This window comes from Oryctolagus cuniculus, chromosome 5 (genome assembly GCF_051225735.1).
Source record: "Oryctolagus cuniculus isolate XC-2025 breed Fujian yellow rabbit chromosome 5, ASM5122573v1, whole genome shotgun sequence".
In the NCBI taxonomy this organism is placed as follows: Eukaryota; Metazoa; Chordata; class Mammalia; order Lagomorpha; family Leporidae; genus Oryctolagus; species Oryctolagus cuniculus.
The window spans coordinates 127710778-127726065 of NC_142871.1; the positions used below are offsets into that span (position 1 = coordinate 127710778).

Here is a 15288-nt window from a genome sequence, read left to right on the forward strand (position 1 = left end):
TCGTGCCCTCAGTCAGCTCTGCCTCTCTTCTTCCAGGCACCGGCACACTCGTCAATGGCAATCTGCGACTGTACAGCTCTGTGGGGGACCTCCGGCCTGGACACTATGGCCAGGACCCGCTCATCCCCCCACCACCCCCGGGCCCAGCCCCGCGGCCACCCCAGGACGTTTCACCACCTGCTGCGGAGTCCCCGCCACCCCCTCCACCTTCCTTGGCTCCTCCCCCACCTCCCCTGCTGCTGGAACCCCCACCCCCACCCAGCACAGCCCCACCTCCGCCCCCCATAGCCGGGGCCCTATCCCCCCCATCCACCCTTTCCTCCCCTTCGACACCCACCCCTCCTGACTTCATCCCCCCTGCCCCGCCCTTGGCCTTCTCAGCCCCGCCCCCACCCCCCATGCCAGCCCCCGCACCCCCTGCACCAGTGTCCCCTCACACAACGGGGACCCGTCTCTTTCCAGCTGGGGGCGTCACCAAGTGGAAATCGGAGGTGGCACTGAATGGCAGGCAGCCAGAGGCTCCCAGAACCAGCCCCCCCAGGAGCCCTGCTGAGCTAAAGGGGGGCCCCCTGCCACCTAACCCAGAGCCCCACCTCACCTTCCCCCGTGCATTCAAGGTGCCCCCTCCAACCCCAGCCAGGACTTCATCCATCCCAGTTCAGGAAGCACAAGGGACTCCCCCAGAGGAAGAGGGGACCACCAAGAAGACTCCCAACCGACTCTCACTGCCTCCCACCTTCCACATCCGCCCCGCATCCCAGGTCTACCCCGAGAGGGCCCCTGAGCCAGACCACCCTGGAGAGCTGAAGGCAGGGGCACCTGACAGCCCAAGGCTCTGCCAGTCCCAGACCAATGAACAAGCCCCCGCCCCACCCCCTCCTGCACCCCCCCTCCCTCCACCTGCTCCCCCCCTCCCCCCCGCGGCCCCACCCTTGCCTTCTGCTGAGAAGGCAGCCCCTCCACCTGCTGGGTTTACAAAAAGCCCTAAATCCAGCTCTCCTGCTCTCAAGCCCAAGCCCAGACCCAAATCCCCCAGCCCAGAAGACACGGCCTCTTCAGCTCCCGTGGACTGGTGGGACCCCAGCCAGATGGAAAAGCTGCGGAGCGAGCTGGCCGCCTATCTCTGTGGCTCCAGGAGAGAAGACCGCCCGCCGCTGGGTCCCAAGCCGGGCCCAACCGCGTCCTCCCAGGGCAAGGAGGGCAAGAGGGGCCCCAACCTGCCAGAGACCCAGGAGATCGCCCACGGTGCTCCTGGGACAAGTTCTCGCAGCCTGGCCCTACCCCCAGTGGACTACGTCCCCCAGGACCCCCCAGCTCCCAGCGTCCAGCAGATCCGGAACGAGCTGGAGGCCCGGCTTGCCTTGGCAGCAGAGAAGGAAGCCAAGCCCAGCGTAGCCTCTGCACCTCCCAAAGGGGGAAGAATCTTTGAAAACGGGGCTAATGGCAAGTTCCCCAAGCCTGTGTCCACCTCCCCTCTGCCAGCCACACCACTCCAGTCCAAGGTCACACCTGGACCAGCCACAGCACCCAAGGCCACACTTGGACCACCCAAAGCCTCATCTGGAGCAGCCTCACCAACCAAGGCCACGCCTGGACCAGCCACAGCACCCAAGGCCACACCTGGACCACCCAAAGCCTCATCTGGAGCAGCCTCACCAACCAAGGCCACGCCTGGACCAGCCACAGCACCCAAGGCCACACCTGGACCACCCAAAGCCTCATCTGGAGCAGCCTCACCAACCAAGGCCACGCCTGGACCAGCCACACTAACCAAGGCCACACCTGGACCAGGTACAATACCCAAGGCTACACCTGGACCAGCTACACCACCCAAGACCACACCTGGACCAGCCACACCACCCAAGGCCACACCTGGACCAGCCACACTAACCAAGGCCACACCTGGAGTAGCCACACCACCCAAGACCATACCTGGACCAGCCACACCACCCAAGGCCATACCTGGAGCAGCCACACCAGCCAAGGCCACACCTGGAGCAGCCACACCACCCAAGGCCATGCCTGGACCAGCCACACCACCTAAATCATCACCTGGACCGGCCACCCCAGTCAAAGCCACACCTGGACCAGCCAGTGCCACAACTCAGCCCACTATGTCGTCCCAACTGATGGTGGAGAAGAACCTCGTTCCAGAAGGCCAGAGGGAGAAGTCAGAATCTCGAGAGGATGCTGTGCCCTCCCAGCCAAGGGCACAAGGGTCACCCTCAGGAGCCAGTAGGCTGCCCACCCGGGAAGCCCTCCCATCTCCCACCCTCCCACCAAAGACCTCCCCTGGCCGGGAAGAAGTGCCTTTTGTCTATAAGCCCCATGGTGGCGGGCACGGCCCCAGCAGAGAGGTTGCCGTGGTGATGCCCACCCTGGCCGGAGGAGAGGCTGCCGGGCTGGGGGACCCTGTCGGGGTGAAGGAGCCCCAGGGCCTGCCCGCTGACCAGCTCCTCAGACACCCGGTGACGGGGGAGGTGGTGGAGCGAGGCTCCCCCATGGCCCTGCTCCTGGCAGCCCGGCAGAGGGCGCAGAAGGGGAGGCTGGGCGGGGCCACCGTGGGGCGGTCCTCGCTGCCCGGGAGTCTCCACGGCCACAGCAGCCCGCCGGAGGCCAGCTCCGACAGCATTTTTTACAGCGAGGGCCGCCCCAACTCCTTCACTGTGGTCCCCAAGTCAGCCAAGGAGGTTGAGAGGGACTCTGCGCCCAGCTTATCTGCCGGGCCCTCGGTTCCCAGCCAGTGGACGCCCCAGCCCCGCAGAGACCCGGAGGGCACAGAGCCCATCCATCGGCACAAATGGACCAAGGCCGAGCCCCAGGCCCCTGTGGCCTGGGAACGGCCAGCTCCCCCCAACCTGCGCCAGGGCCGCCTGCTGCCCAAGTCCTTCTCGTCGCCACCGTCCCCTTCCTTCAAGAGGGAGGAGGAGGAGGAGGAGGAGGAGTTCAACTATGAGGTCATCCCACCACCCCCGGAGTTCAGCAACGACCCCGAGCCCCCCGCCGTGCCCCTCCAGCAGCCCGGCCACAGGGGCTCCCCTCCCCGGAAGGACTTCTCAAACTTGGGGCGGCCCCTGGGCGCGGGCCCCGCGGCGGCTCCAGCTCCCAGCTTCTCGCGCTTCCCCAGGGCTGCGCCCTACTCCGATGCTGCGGGACCCCAGCGCTTCTCGGGTGCCGGCCGCTCGCTCATCAAGAAGCGCCTGTACGTCGGGGAGCCCCTGCGCCCCTCCGCGCTGCCCCGCAGCGGCCCCGGCCGCAGCCTGAGCACCCCCAACTGCTTTGGACCGCAGCCAGGAGCCCCCTTCGCTGCGTCCACAGGCCCCGAGATGCGTCGGGTCAACTCGGCCGGCCGCGCGCCACCCGGCGGCCTGCACACACCCAGGCCGGCCCCGGAGGGTGCCCCCCGCGGCATCGCAGAGGCCAGGCCCAGGGGCGGCAGCGGCGGTGGCAGCAGCGGCGACTACGGCTTTGCTCCAGCCGCAGGCAGGTGAGCTGGGGCTGGACTTGGGGAGGGGGGCCGGGGGGGGGGGGGTCTATGGAAGCACCGCCCTGGGACCACAGAGGATCTGACCAGGGCTTTCGTGAGCAGACTTCTGCAGTGCCAAGCTTGGTCTTTTCCTCCTGTGATCTGGGTGGGGGTGGTTGGTGAACTGGCTGCAGATGTTAACCTCACCTCTCCCTTGCTCCTCCCCCAGGTCTCCCCGCAGCACCCCCCACTATGGAAGCCCCATCAACACATTCACCGTGCGTCCAGGAACTCGACACCCCATCTCCTATGCCTACACAGGGGCCCACCGGAAAGCGGCATCCTGAACCCAGGGTTGTCTCAGCTCTCCCCCGAGGGGTGGGACCTGGGCGCCTGTGCTTGTTGGGGGGATGGGATGGATGCGGCAGGTGTGGGGCACAGAGGGGGCTGTGACCGGGGACCCACGGTGAGTGAGAAGCCGCAGGGAAGCTGCAGAGTGGTGTTTGCCGAACCACTGGTGGCTGTGGGCTGTTACATGTGGGGGGTGGGAAGGGGCTGCAGGGAGGAGAGGGGGACTTTGAAGGCCCTGGGCTCTGGCTCTCTCCAGCGCTGTCTGTTTTAGCAAGACTTATTTAAAGCAGTTTGACAAGCACAGCCTTATGAGCAGATTCTAAAAGCAAGGGTCCCGGCCCTCGCTGTGAATCGGAAGCCAGGGGGATGGCTGTCAATGCCTGTCAGGCCCTCACGGGGGCCCAGGCCCAGCCCTGTCCAGCAGGCGCTACAGGTGGCTCTGTAGCCTCCACTCGTTGCCACCCCAAGAGGTGACCCCTGGGATCCCCGGCCACACTGAAGCGGGACCAGGGGTATGCATGCCCAACTTGTGGGGAAGGTTCTGGAACAGAAGCCCTTGGCGTTGGCCAGGAGCAGGGGTGGGCAGATTGATGGTTTGTTTCTCCCTGGCTATGAGGGAGGAGACCTGGCAAGTTTGAGAAGGGACAGAGGACTGGGGCTTGCAGACCCTTGCAACACTGACGTGGGGGACGGGGCCCAGGGAGCTGTGTGGTCAGAGGCCTTACATGGCCGGCTCTTGTGGAATTTGGAGGAGACTGCAAGTGCCCAGTATTATTGAGGCCTTCACACGTGTAGCTGGGATGCTGGGAGAGTGGGAGGCAACAGAGATGAGAACAGCTGTCCGAGAGGAGTTTGCTGCAGGAGAGGTTGAGTTTTGGAAAGTCACAAGTGGCAGGGCTAGGCCAGCTCCGAGCAGACGAGGCCCATCAGGAGGGTGGCCCAGGATTTGCTTGTTTTCCAGGGAACTAGACCCCATTCCATGTTTCAAAAAGGGTCCTGGTTTGAATGATACGTGGTTGCTAAGCATAGCAGGGGGCAGCATTTCTTGGTCTGGTGGCCTGTGTTTCAGTCGTGCCCCAGCACAGCACAGGCCCTAGAGATATGTTGTGTGTCCACTGTTTTATAAAAGAGTTCACTAATTTATCTGCTCTGTTAAGGCTTAAGGGCTGGGGCGTGGGGAGGGCAGAGGAGGGCTGGGTCTCACTTGCTTTGGGAAATAAACAGGCCGGTTTGGACTGGCCTCCTGTGCTGAGCCTGTGGATTCACTGTGGTGTGATGAGATGCTGGGGGAGCCAAGCCAGGGATGGCCATGCGCGGGGTGCCGGCGGACCTGGTGAGCCGGGTGTGGGGCGTTGCTGGAGGGCGGGGGGCAGGAGGGACTGGCTGTGACAGGGTGGCCTCTCACAGGGGTGGCGTGTATGCTGATTTAGCTGAAGCACCCGGCACACGCCTGGCACTCTGTAGTTGCTCGACAAATGGCCTCTTTGGGTGGTGACTGCCTCGTACATGGTGTCTTTCCTACCTGCCGTGTGTGCGTGCCCCTCACGGCTGCTGTTCCCACCCACTGAGAACTCAAGTCATCCCCAGGTGGCACCACGGTTAGGTTAACCCCTCCAGGTCCCTGTCGGGGGCTTGACGCCTCACGGAGTTGCAAGTGGGGCTTCCAGGAAGGGCCTCCCAGGCCCCGCCCATCTTGGGGAGCTTCTGTTTCCCTCTCAGTGCCCTGCCCTGCCCTCTCTCCTCGTGATGGCCTTATCCTGGGAACATGGAGTGGGGACAGTGGCTGGGACTCCCCGCAGGGCTTGGAGCTCTGCAGATTGTTTCTCTCGCTGTCCCCTGCTCCCTTTCCCTTTGCTGGGCCCGGGGCGGGGGAGAGGGGCAGCAGGGAGCCATGGAGTTGAACCCAGGCCAGGGGAGGCAGGATGAGGCCCCGCGCTCTGGCTGTGCCTCTGACAAGCTGCGTGAGCCAGCTCATCTGAGGGCTTGTGCTGGGTCCCCGAGCTCCACAAGGAGCTGATGAGAGAGAGATGCCCACGCACGTGTGCACTTGCTCCCATTATCTGGGAGCGCTCCAGGCCCTCAGCACTTGGACTTGGTGGACATCGCGATGCAAACTCCTGGCATGACAGCTGGGAAAGCTCCTCCGTTCTCAGGTTTACTCACAAGCGCCATCTGCAGTGTGTAAGCTGCATCACCATCCTCGTTCCATTTCATGAATGAAGGCTCCAGGGAGAGGAGCTGCTCCAAGGGGCCCGCCCACCTGAGCAGAAGCTGCCCACTTCATCACGGCCGCCTCCCTGCCAGCTGGGTCCACTCTCACCATGTGTCCTCTCCCACTCACAACCCTCACCCCAGAACAAACCTCTGCATCTGTCACAGTTGGGTAGAGTCACATCACTGGGTGGGACGGATGCTCCCAGGTCAACTTGGCCACACCTTAGTTCTTGAAGCTCCTGGCTGCTCTCTGGGTGTGGCCCAGTCCAGGGGCCAGAACCTCACCTCTCCAGCGAGGCCCAGCCTGAAAGCAGCAGCTGGTGGGGCCAGCATTGTAGTACAGCAGGTTAAGCCACTGCTTGCACATTCCATATTGGAGCACCGGTTCAAGTCCCGGCTGCTCCGCTTCCAATCCAGCTCCCTGCTAATGCGCCTGGGAAAGCAGCGGAAGATGGTCTAAGTGCTTGGGCCCCTGCACCCATGTGGGAGTTGTTCCAGGCTAATGGGCCAGCCTCAGGCATTGTGGCCATGTGGGGAGTAAACCAGCAGATGAAAGATTCTCTGTTCTCCCTCCCACTCTGTCACACTGCCTTTCAAAGAAATTAAATAAATCTAAAACAAACAATTACAACATAAAAGCCAGCGGCTAGGGCAGCTTCCAGACAAGGATGCACCGGGAGCTGGGGGCCTAGCCTTAGGGCCACGCTCGCTGCAGAAGCAGGGCTTCCTTCCACCTTGGGGAGCGCCTCTGTCCCTCTGCCAAGATGGGGGGGGGGCATGGGGGGGCTTCCATTGGTGTGTTTGTTTTTACGACGCTGCAAACACCTGGGGAGGGGCAGGTGTTTGGCACAGCAGTTAGGGCGCTGCTTGGAACCCCGCGTCCCATGAATGCTGGCCCTGTTCCAGCTTCAAGATTCCCGTCAACCTGTGCCCTGGGAGGCAGAAGATGATGGCTCAAGTACTCGTGTCCTCACCGCCTACATGGGAGACCCAGGCTGAGTCCGGCCTCCTGGTTTTTGGATTAGCCCAGCCCTGGCTGTTGCGGCCATGTGGGGAGTAAACCAGTGAAAGGACCTCTCTCTCTGTCTCTCTGCCTTTAAAAAAAAATTAAAGACAAAAAATAGCAAACAGCACTTGGGGAAAGGTGTATTACTGACCCCGACACACACACTATGCTGTTACCTTTGGGTGATCTCTCTTGGCCATTTAAAGTGGTCCTTGAGAGTCACTGTAACCTGATTTCTCCATTCAGAGGGGGTGAGAAGGCATCGGCGTAGTTTGCCCTGGTGTCCAACACTGCAGTCCCAGCTGTGTGTGCACGATGAGCTGGTGATGGCCAGCAGGTGGCACTCTGCTCACAGAAGCCTGAACTCAAACCAGGTGGGTGCAGTTCAGGTTCCCACTCAGGTTCAGCGAGGTTGGCATGGCTTTTTCTAGGATCCCAGCACAGAGCTAAGTGTGGTCTGATCCAGCAGTAATTCTTAAAGCTGAGCGTGCATCAGAAGCACTGGAGGACTTGGGAAAACACAAGTACCCAGGGGCAGCATTTGGACCTCCACATCCCATATCCGAGGGCCCGTGCTGCTACTCAGCTCCTGCTCTTGACAGCTTCCTGCTAGTGCGGGCCCTGGGAGGCGGGGGTGATGCCTCAATTGGCAGAGTCCCTACCACCCACGTGGGAGACTTGGATTGAGTTTCCAGCTCCTGGCTCTGGCCCAGCATCTGAGAAGTGAACCAGCAAATGAGAGCACATTCTCTCATTCTCTCTGCCTCTCAAATAATAAAAAGTATTTAAAAAGAGCAAGTTCCCAGAGCTGCTGATCCAATGGGCTTGGCATGGGGCTGGGGAATTCATTTTTACATAATTCAATTACTGTGAGACACAGAGAGACAGCACACTCCCGTTGGCTGGTTCACGCCCCAGATGTCTGTAATGGCCAGAGTTAGACCACGCCAAAGTCAGGAGCTGGGAACTCCATTCAGGTCTCCCAGACAGGTGGCAGGCCCCTAACTACTTGAACCACCACTTGCTGCCTCCCAGGGTCTGCACCTCCAGGAAGCTGGAATCAAGAGTGGACCCAGGGGGCTGGCGCTGTGGCTTAGCGGGAAAAACCGCCACCTGTGGCACTGCCATCACATAGGGGCTCCCGTTTGGGTCCCAGTTGTGCCACTTCCCTAGCTCCCTGCTAATGCGCCTGGGAAAGCAGCAGAAGATGGCCCAAGTGCTTGGGTCCTTGAACCCAAGTGGGAGACCTGGACGAAGCTCCTGGTTCTTGGCTTTGGCCAGGCCCAGATCCAGCCATTGCAGCCATTTGGGGAGTAAACCAGTGGATGGAAGACCTCTCTCTCTCTCTCTCTCAAATACACAAATAAATCTTTTTTAAAAAAGAGTGGAACCAGGACTCAAACCTAGGCACTCCTATATGGGAATCAGACATCCCAAGTAGCATCTTAACCATGAGGCAAAATCCTGACGCCTAGGAATTCACAGTTCTAACAAGCTCCCAGGTGAGGAACCAGCCCTGATGGTACAGGACCCGCACCGTGAGAGCCACTGCTGTGCAATGTCCCAGATAACCGCTCCAGCTCCCCCTGGGCAGTCAGTATTGCTCCCGGCTTACCAGTAAAGAAATTAAGTCCCAAGTGACCTTGCCAAGGCCACACAGCGGGCCACACCCTCTGCCTCCAGGGCAGTGCGGCTGGGGCAGGTGGGCCAGCAGCTCTCCAAATTCCTGCTCCAGGATAAGAAGATAGCAGGCTCAGGATAAGCAGGGTACAGGGCCACTGTTAGGCTGGGAGCAATCCTTTGGGTGTCCACAGCGCTGTAAAGACAAATTCCCTTCCCTCTAAGTCCTTCCTTAGGCACAGCCACGATATTGGCTAGTGAGTGGATCCTGTGCTGGTGCCCTGAACCCCCTTTCTTCTCAGGACTGAAGCTCCCACTCCCCCAGCGGCTGGCCATGCTAGGCTTCTCCGCAGACTCCCTCCCTGGGGACTGTCCTTCCACAAGGGCCACCTCGTCCAAGGTCAGGCCCAGTCCCCAGGGGCAGCCCATACACACTGGCCAGTCCTCCTCCACTCAGGCCGACTCTGAAGTGTCACTGCAGTCAAGAGCTCCCCTCTGTGGCAGGCGCAGGTAGCCCAGCTTGGCCCTCCCCTTCCTGCACGGGTGTGCGTGCTGCCAGCACTGCCAGCGGACGTTCCACACACGAGTGTCACTCTCCCAGGGAGTCTGCACCTGCCTGTCAGGCCCGGGCCTCGTCCTAAGGGCTCGGCGCGTGTTACTACTCCATGGAATCCTCCCAACAAGCCCTGGAGGTTGGCATTTTTTGCTACCGGAAGGCTGTGTCACTCGCCCACAGTCACAGAGCAAGGAAGAGGCAGAGCCAGGACTCCTGTGCAGGCAGTCAGACTCGGGCTCTCAAGTGTTGTGCAACACTGCCTTCCAGAGCATTCCTGCGGTCTAGGCTTGGAGAAATGCAGTGGAGGACACAGAGAAGGTAGCTTTGGATTTGAGAGCAGGGAGTCCGTGCTGGCCCCAGTTCTCCTCCAGCAGCCTGGACACGAAGCCCTGGTGTCTCAGGTCAGCTCTGGGGTTCTCATCCGTGCCAGTCTTGTGCCCCAGAGGACATGTGGCAGTGTCTGGCACACTTTCTCTGTGTGTGTTGACACACCCAGGGGGATCCTGAGGGCATTCAGGAGGTGAAGGCTGGGAACACTGCTGGATGTCCCACAGAGCACAGGGCGGCCGCCCACAGCACACCCAGCCCCAACGGTGAGGGCCCCCGGAATCCAGCCGAAAGCCTGGACTCCTGGCAGCTTATCCCGGGAGGGGTCCCAGTGGGACAGCTCTGGCCAAGGTGGCCAGAGACACAGGTGCCTGGGGTGGAGAGAGGGCTTGGAGGGTGAAGCTCCTACTTCATTTTTAAAAATTTTTAAATTTTTTTTTTATTTTTTGCCAGGCAGAGTTAGACAGTGAAAGAGACAGAGAGAGAGTTATAGACAGAGAGAGAGAGAAGGGTCTTCCTTCCATTGGTTCACTCCCCTAATGGCCGCTACGGCCAGTGCTGCGCCAATCCGAAGCCAGGAGCCAGGTGCTTCCTCCTGGTCTCCCATGCGGGTGCAGGGCCCAAAGACCTGGGCCATCCTCCACTGCCTTCCCAGGCCACAGCAGAGAGCTGGCCTGGAAGAGGAGCAACCAGGACTAGTACCCAGAGCCCCAGTCTGGACTAGAACCCGGGGTGCTGCCGCTGCAGGCAGAGGATCAGCCAAGTGAGCCACGGCGCCGGCCTGAACCTCCTACTTCATGATCCTTGAGGAATGAGCCTTATGCCAGGCTGGCTCCAGGACGATCCCAGGCTCCTGGGCAATTCCAGCAGCTGAGCGTGGGGGCGCCCTTTTCCGGCACCAGGAGCCCCTCTTATTCAGCAGACCATGCAGCCCCTACCCTCGCCCCAGAGGTCCTCACTCCTCTGCTTGGCCCAGCTCCTTCCCTGGAGACCTCGCACCTTGGGCCCAGTACCCGGCACCTGCACACCTGCTGCACGCCTGCCTCGGGGCTCTTCCAGGTGCTGCACCTGCACCACCCAATGCTCCTCCTCTGCTCTCTGATCTCAGTTCCAACTTCACTCTCCCGGGAGGTGGCCTTCCCCACGATGCCTCTGGCACACTCCCCGTTCCCACCGCTCTGCCCTTCCCACCAGTAGTGGTTGCCGCCTCATGTACAAAGTCTTCATTAGTGTATCCCTGGCTCTCTTCTTGCCTCCAAATAGAATTAGTTAAGTCCATTTTCCATGGGTTCTACTATTCCATTCCATCTTTTTAAAAGTCTAATTTAATTCTATCGATTTGGGAGACACCAAGACAGACAGGCAGGCACAGCTTGCGGACGCGCACTGTGGACAGCTCTACAGACACGCGCACAGTGGCTGGGGCTGGGGCTGGCCCGGCCGACTCCTCGGTGCAGGCCTCTGGAACAAAGGCCCAGTTGCTTCCCAACTCAGGCACCTGTGAGACACAGCGGAGGGGCAGGCCTTCCTGTTCCTGTTTGTCCTGGTCACTCTTAGGATGTGTACCTGCTCCACACCCCAGGTGCCCTACGTCCACGGCTCTACCATCTCTTATGTCTCCCCCCTCAATGACATCAGAGGCGTTATCTGTATTACAGAGGAGAAAGGTGTGGCCCGGGGAACTCAGCCTCTTGCAGCGCAGTGTGGCAGGGCTGGGGCTCAGCTCCACAGGCTCAGCACTTCCAGTTACAAAGAGAGAGGTGAGGAGGGCCGGTGCTGTGGCGTAGTGGGCTAAGCCTCCGCCTGCAGCTCCGGCATCCCAAACGGGTGCTGGTTCAAGTCCCAGCTGCTCCACTTCTAATTCTGCTCTCTTCTATGGCCTAGAAGGGGCGCCCCTGCACCCGCGTGGGAGACCCTGAAGAAGCTCCTGGCTTCGGATGGGCCCAGCCCCGGCACCATTGCAGCCAACTGGGGAGTGAACCAGAAGATGGAAGACCTCTCTCTCTGTCTCTCCCTGTATCTGTCTGTAACTCTGCCTCTCAAATATTTAAATAAATAAACCTAAAAAACAAAAACAAAGGGAGAGGTGAATCTCAGGGGCACGAAGGGAAAGCTGGACCAAAACAAGAAAAAACACCCAACCCACAAAGACACAGAATGCAGCATTTTATGTGCCACCACTTGTATGACAATGAAAGAACATATAAAGGAGCTGCAACACATTCCTGGAGGAACAGAATTAAAAGATAAGTATATTTTGAAATATGTGTGTTTTTTTTAAAGAAGTGTTTGTTTTTTGTTTCTAAGATTTATTTACTTTTTTTTTTTTTTTTTTTTTTTTGACAGGCAGAGTGGACAGTGAGAGAGAGAGAGACAGAGAGAAAGGTCTTCCTTTTGCCGTTGATTCACCCTCCAATGGCCGCCGCGGCTGGCGCGCTGCGGCCGGCGCACCGCGCTGATCCGATGGCAGGAGCCAGGAGCCAGGTGCTTTTCCTGGTCTCCCATGGGGTGCAGGGCCCAAGCACCTGGGCCATCCTCCACTGCACTCCCTGGCCACAGCAGAGGGCTGGCCTGGAAGAGGGGCAACCGGGACAGAATCCGGTGCCCCAACCGGGACTAGAACCCGGTGTGCCGGCGCCGCTAGGCGGAGGATTAGCCTAGTGAGCCGCGGCGCCGGCCAGATTTATTTACTTTTTTGAAAGGCAGAATTACAGACAGAGGGAGGAAGGGAAGGAGGGACAGAGAGACAGAGAGACAGAGAGAGAAAGAAAGAGAGAGAGCAAGCGAGCTTCCAACTGCTGGTTTACTCCCCAGTTTGACACAATGGCCGGGGCTGGGCCAGGCTGAAACCAAGAGACAGGAATTCCATACAGGTCTCTCACATGGATGGCAGGGGCCCCAGTACTTGTACTGGAGTCATCTTCTGCTGCTTTCCTAGGCACATTAGCAGGAAGCTGGATCTGAAGTGGAGAAGCCAGGACCTGAACTGGTGATCATATGGGATGCCGGGGGTGCAGGCAGTAGCTTAACCTGCTGCACCACAATGCCAGCCCCTGGTTTCTTCATCACACACATTTGCCATAAGGTTTTTGAAGGCTCCAAATATGCATAGGTTTCTTTTCTGTTTTCTCCCCATCTACTTGAAAAGCAGAGTGAGTGAGACAGAATCTTTCAGATGCTGGTTCACTCCCCAAATGCCCACAACCACCAGGGCAGCGCCAGGCCAAAGCCAGCAGTCAGGAACTCAATCAGGGTCTCCCACATGAGCTGCAGGGGCCCAGGCACCTCAGCCATGATTTGCTGCCTCCCAGGATGCACGAGCAAGAAGCTGGATCTGAGCAGCTGGGACTCACACCATTGCAGACAGAGGCTGCCGATGCGGGAAGCAGTGGTTTAACCTGCTTCATGCATAGCTCTCTCCCCACAACACCGCCCTCATATATGGATTTCAAATTGTTTTTAACACCAAAACAAACAAACACCTTTTAATTTCATTTTCCCACAAACTCTCAAAGAACTATTTATTTCTATTATTTCTAAGGCAGGTAGATGGGGGTAGGGTAGGGAGGACACAGAGAGACAGAGATCTTCCACTACTGAGTTGAGCCAGGCTGAAGCCAGGAGCTGGACACTCACTCCTGGTCTCCCACGTGGGTGTGGAGATCCAAATACTCGAGTCATCACTGCTTCCTCCCAGGGTGAGCAAGAGCAGGGCTGGGACTGAAATCCAGGTCCCCCAATAGGGATCTGAGTGTATAAACTGTTGTGCCAAATGCCCGCCCCACTATAAACTTTTTGATCTCTCACTACACACACACACACACACACACACACACACACACACCCCTTTGTGCTTACATACTGGAGAACAGCTTTTGGGGCAGGTGCAGTGGTGCACTGTGTTTGGGCAGCTGCGTGGATGCCCACATCCATATTGAAATGAGGGTTCAAGGGACCAGGGTTGTGGCACAACTGGTTAAGCCACTGCCTGCAGTGCCAGCATCCCACATGAGCACTGGCTGCTCCACTTCCAATCCAACTCCCTGCTGATGTGCCTGGGAAGGCAGTGGAAGACGGCCCAGGTGCTCAGGCCCTTGCACCCACATGAGACCTGGATGGAGTTCAAGGCTCTTGGCTTTGGCTTGGCCAGTCCCAGCCATTAGGGTCATTATGGGAGTGAACAAATGGAGGGACGATCCCTCTCTCTCTGTCTTCAAAATTATTGGAAAAAAAAAAAAGCTCTGAAAAAAAGAAATGAAGGTTAAAGTCCCAGTTACTCTGCTTCCCACCTGGGTTCCTGGCTTTGGCCTGGCCCAGCCCTGACTGTTGTGAGCATTTGGGGAGTGAACCAGTAGATAGAAGATCTCTCTCTCTCTCTGCCTTTCAAGTAGATGAAAATACATAAATAAACAATAAAAAATAAACTTTATGAAAGAAGAGTAGTATTTTTAAAAAAAGAATAACTTGGGAGGGACATATATGAGATCAGCAATAGTGGTTTATTCCCAGGTGGGGACAGGATGACAGAAGAACCAGATTATAAGATGACAGGAGCTGGCGCTATGGTGTAGTGGGTGAAGCTGCCGCCTGCAGTGCCGGCATCCCATATGGGCACCGGTTCAAGTCCTAGGTGCTCCAATTCTGATCCAGCTCTCTGCTATGGCCTGGGAAAGCAGTAGAAAATGGCCCAACTGCTTGGGCCCCTTCACCCAGGTGGGAGACCTAGAAGAAGCTCCTGGTTCCTGGCTTCAGATCGGTGTGCAGCTCTGGCCATTGTGGCCATTTGGGGAGTGAACCAGTGGATGGAAGATATCTCTCTCTCTCTCTCTCTCTCTGCCTCTGTCTCTCTGTAACTCTGACTTTCAAATAAATCAATCTTAAAAAAAAAAAGATGACGTGGTCACTATTTATCCTTGCATACTTTTTTTTTTTTTTTTTTTTTTTTTTTTTTTTTTTTTTTGGACAGGTAGAGTTACAGACAGTGAGAGAGAGAGACAGAGAGAAAGGTCTTCCTTCCGTCGGTTCACTCCCCAAATAGCCACTACGGCTGGAGCTATGCCGATCTGAAGCCAGCCAGAAACCAGGTGCTTCCTCCTGGTCTCCCATGCAGGTGCAGGGGCCCAAGCACTTAGGCCATCTTCCACTACCCTCCTGGGCCACAGCAGAGAGCTGGACTGGAAGAGCAGCAACTGGGGCTAGAACCCAGCGCCCATATGGGATGCTGGCGCCGTAGGCGGAGGATTAACCAAGTGAGCCACAGTGCCGGCCCACCTTATATACCTTTTGAATCTCATCCTGCATACACTAATTACATGGCTTAACATCAAGTATTTAAAATAGTAGCTGGCATACAGAAAATCGAAGCAGTGTCTAAATATAAGCTATTGTTATTATTTTTAAAGATTTTATTTATTTATTTGAGAGGTAGAGTTACAGAGAAAGGGAAAGAGAGAGAGAGGTCTTCCATCTGTTGGTTCACTCCCTAAATGGGTGCAATGGCCAGAGCTGAGCTGATCCAAAGCCAGGGGCCAGGGGCTTCTTCTCAGTCTTCCATGTGACTGCTGGGGCCCAAGCACTTGGTCCATCTTCTACTGCTTTCCCAGGCCGTAGCAGAGAGCTGGATCAGAAGTGGAGCAGCCAGGACTTGAACTGGTGCCCCTATGGGATGCCAGGGCCACAGGTGGAGGCTCAGTCTACTACGCCACAGTGCTGGCCCCTGCTATGATTATTTAAAAATCCTCTAACATC

The 15288-nt window shown here is 58.1% G+C and overlaps 1 protein-coding gene across 1 annotated transcript; it reads left to right on the top strand.

The window, feature by feature from the left end:
- The first annotated feature begins 2018 nt into the window (after window positions 1–2018).
- On the top strand, window positions 2019–5069 carry C5H6orf132 (chromosome 5 C6orf132 homolog). Its single transcript, XM_051855689.3, has 2 exons — window positions 2019–3487; window positions 3696–5069. Exons 1-2 carry the CDS (start codon window positions 2019–2021, stop codon window positions 3811–3813), a joined length of 1587 nt encoding a protein of 528 aa, XP_051711649.3. The 3' UTR covers window positions 3814–5069.
- Window positions 5070–15288: the final 10219 nt, after the last annotated feature.

Coding starts and splice junctions, on each gene's coding strand:
- C5H6orf132 (XM_051855689.3), top strand. CDS start 2,019: ATGCCTGGACCAGCCACACCACCTAAATCATCACCTGGACCGGCCACC. Junction 3,488..3,695: donor TTTGCTCCAGCCGCAGGCAG/GTGAGCTGGGGC, acceptor CTCCTCCCCCAG/GTCTCCCCGCAGCACCCCCC.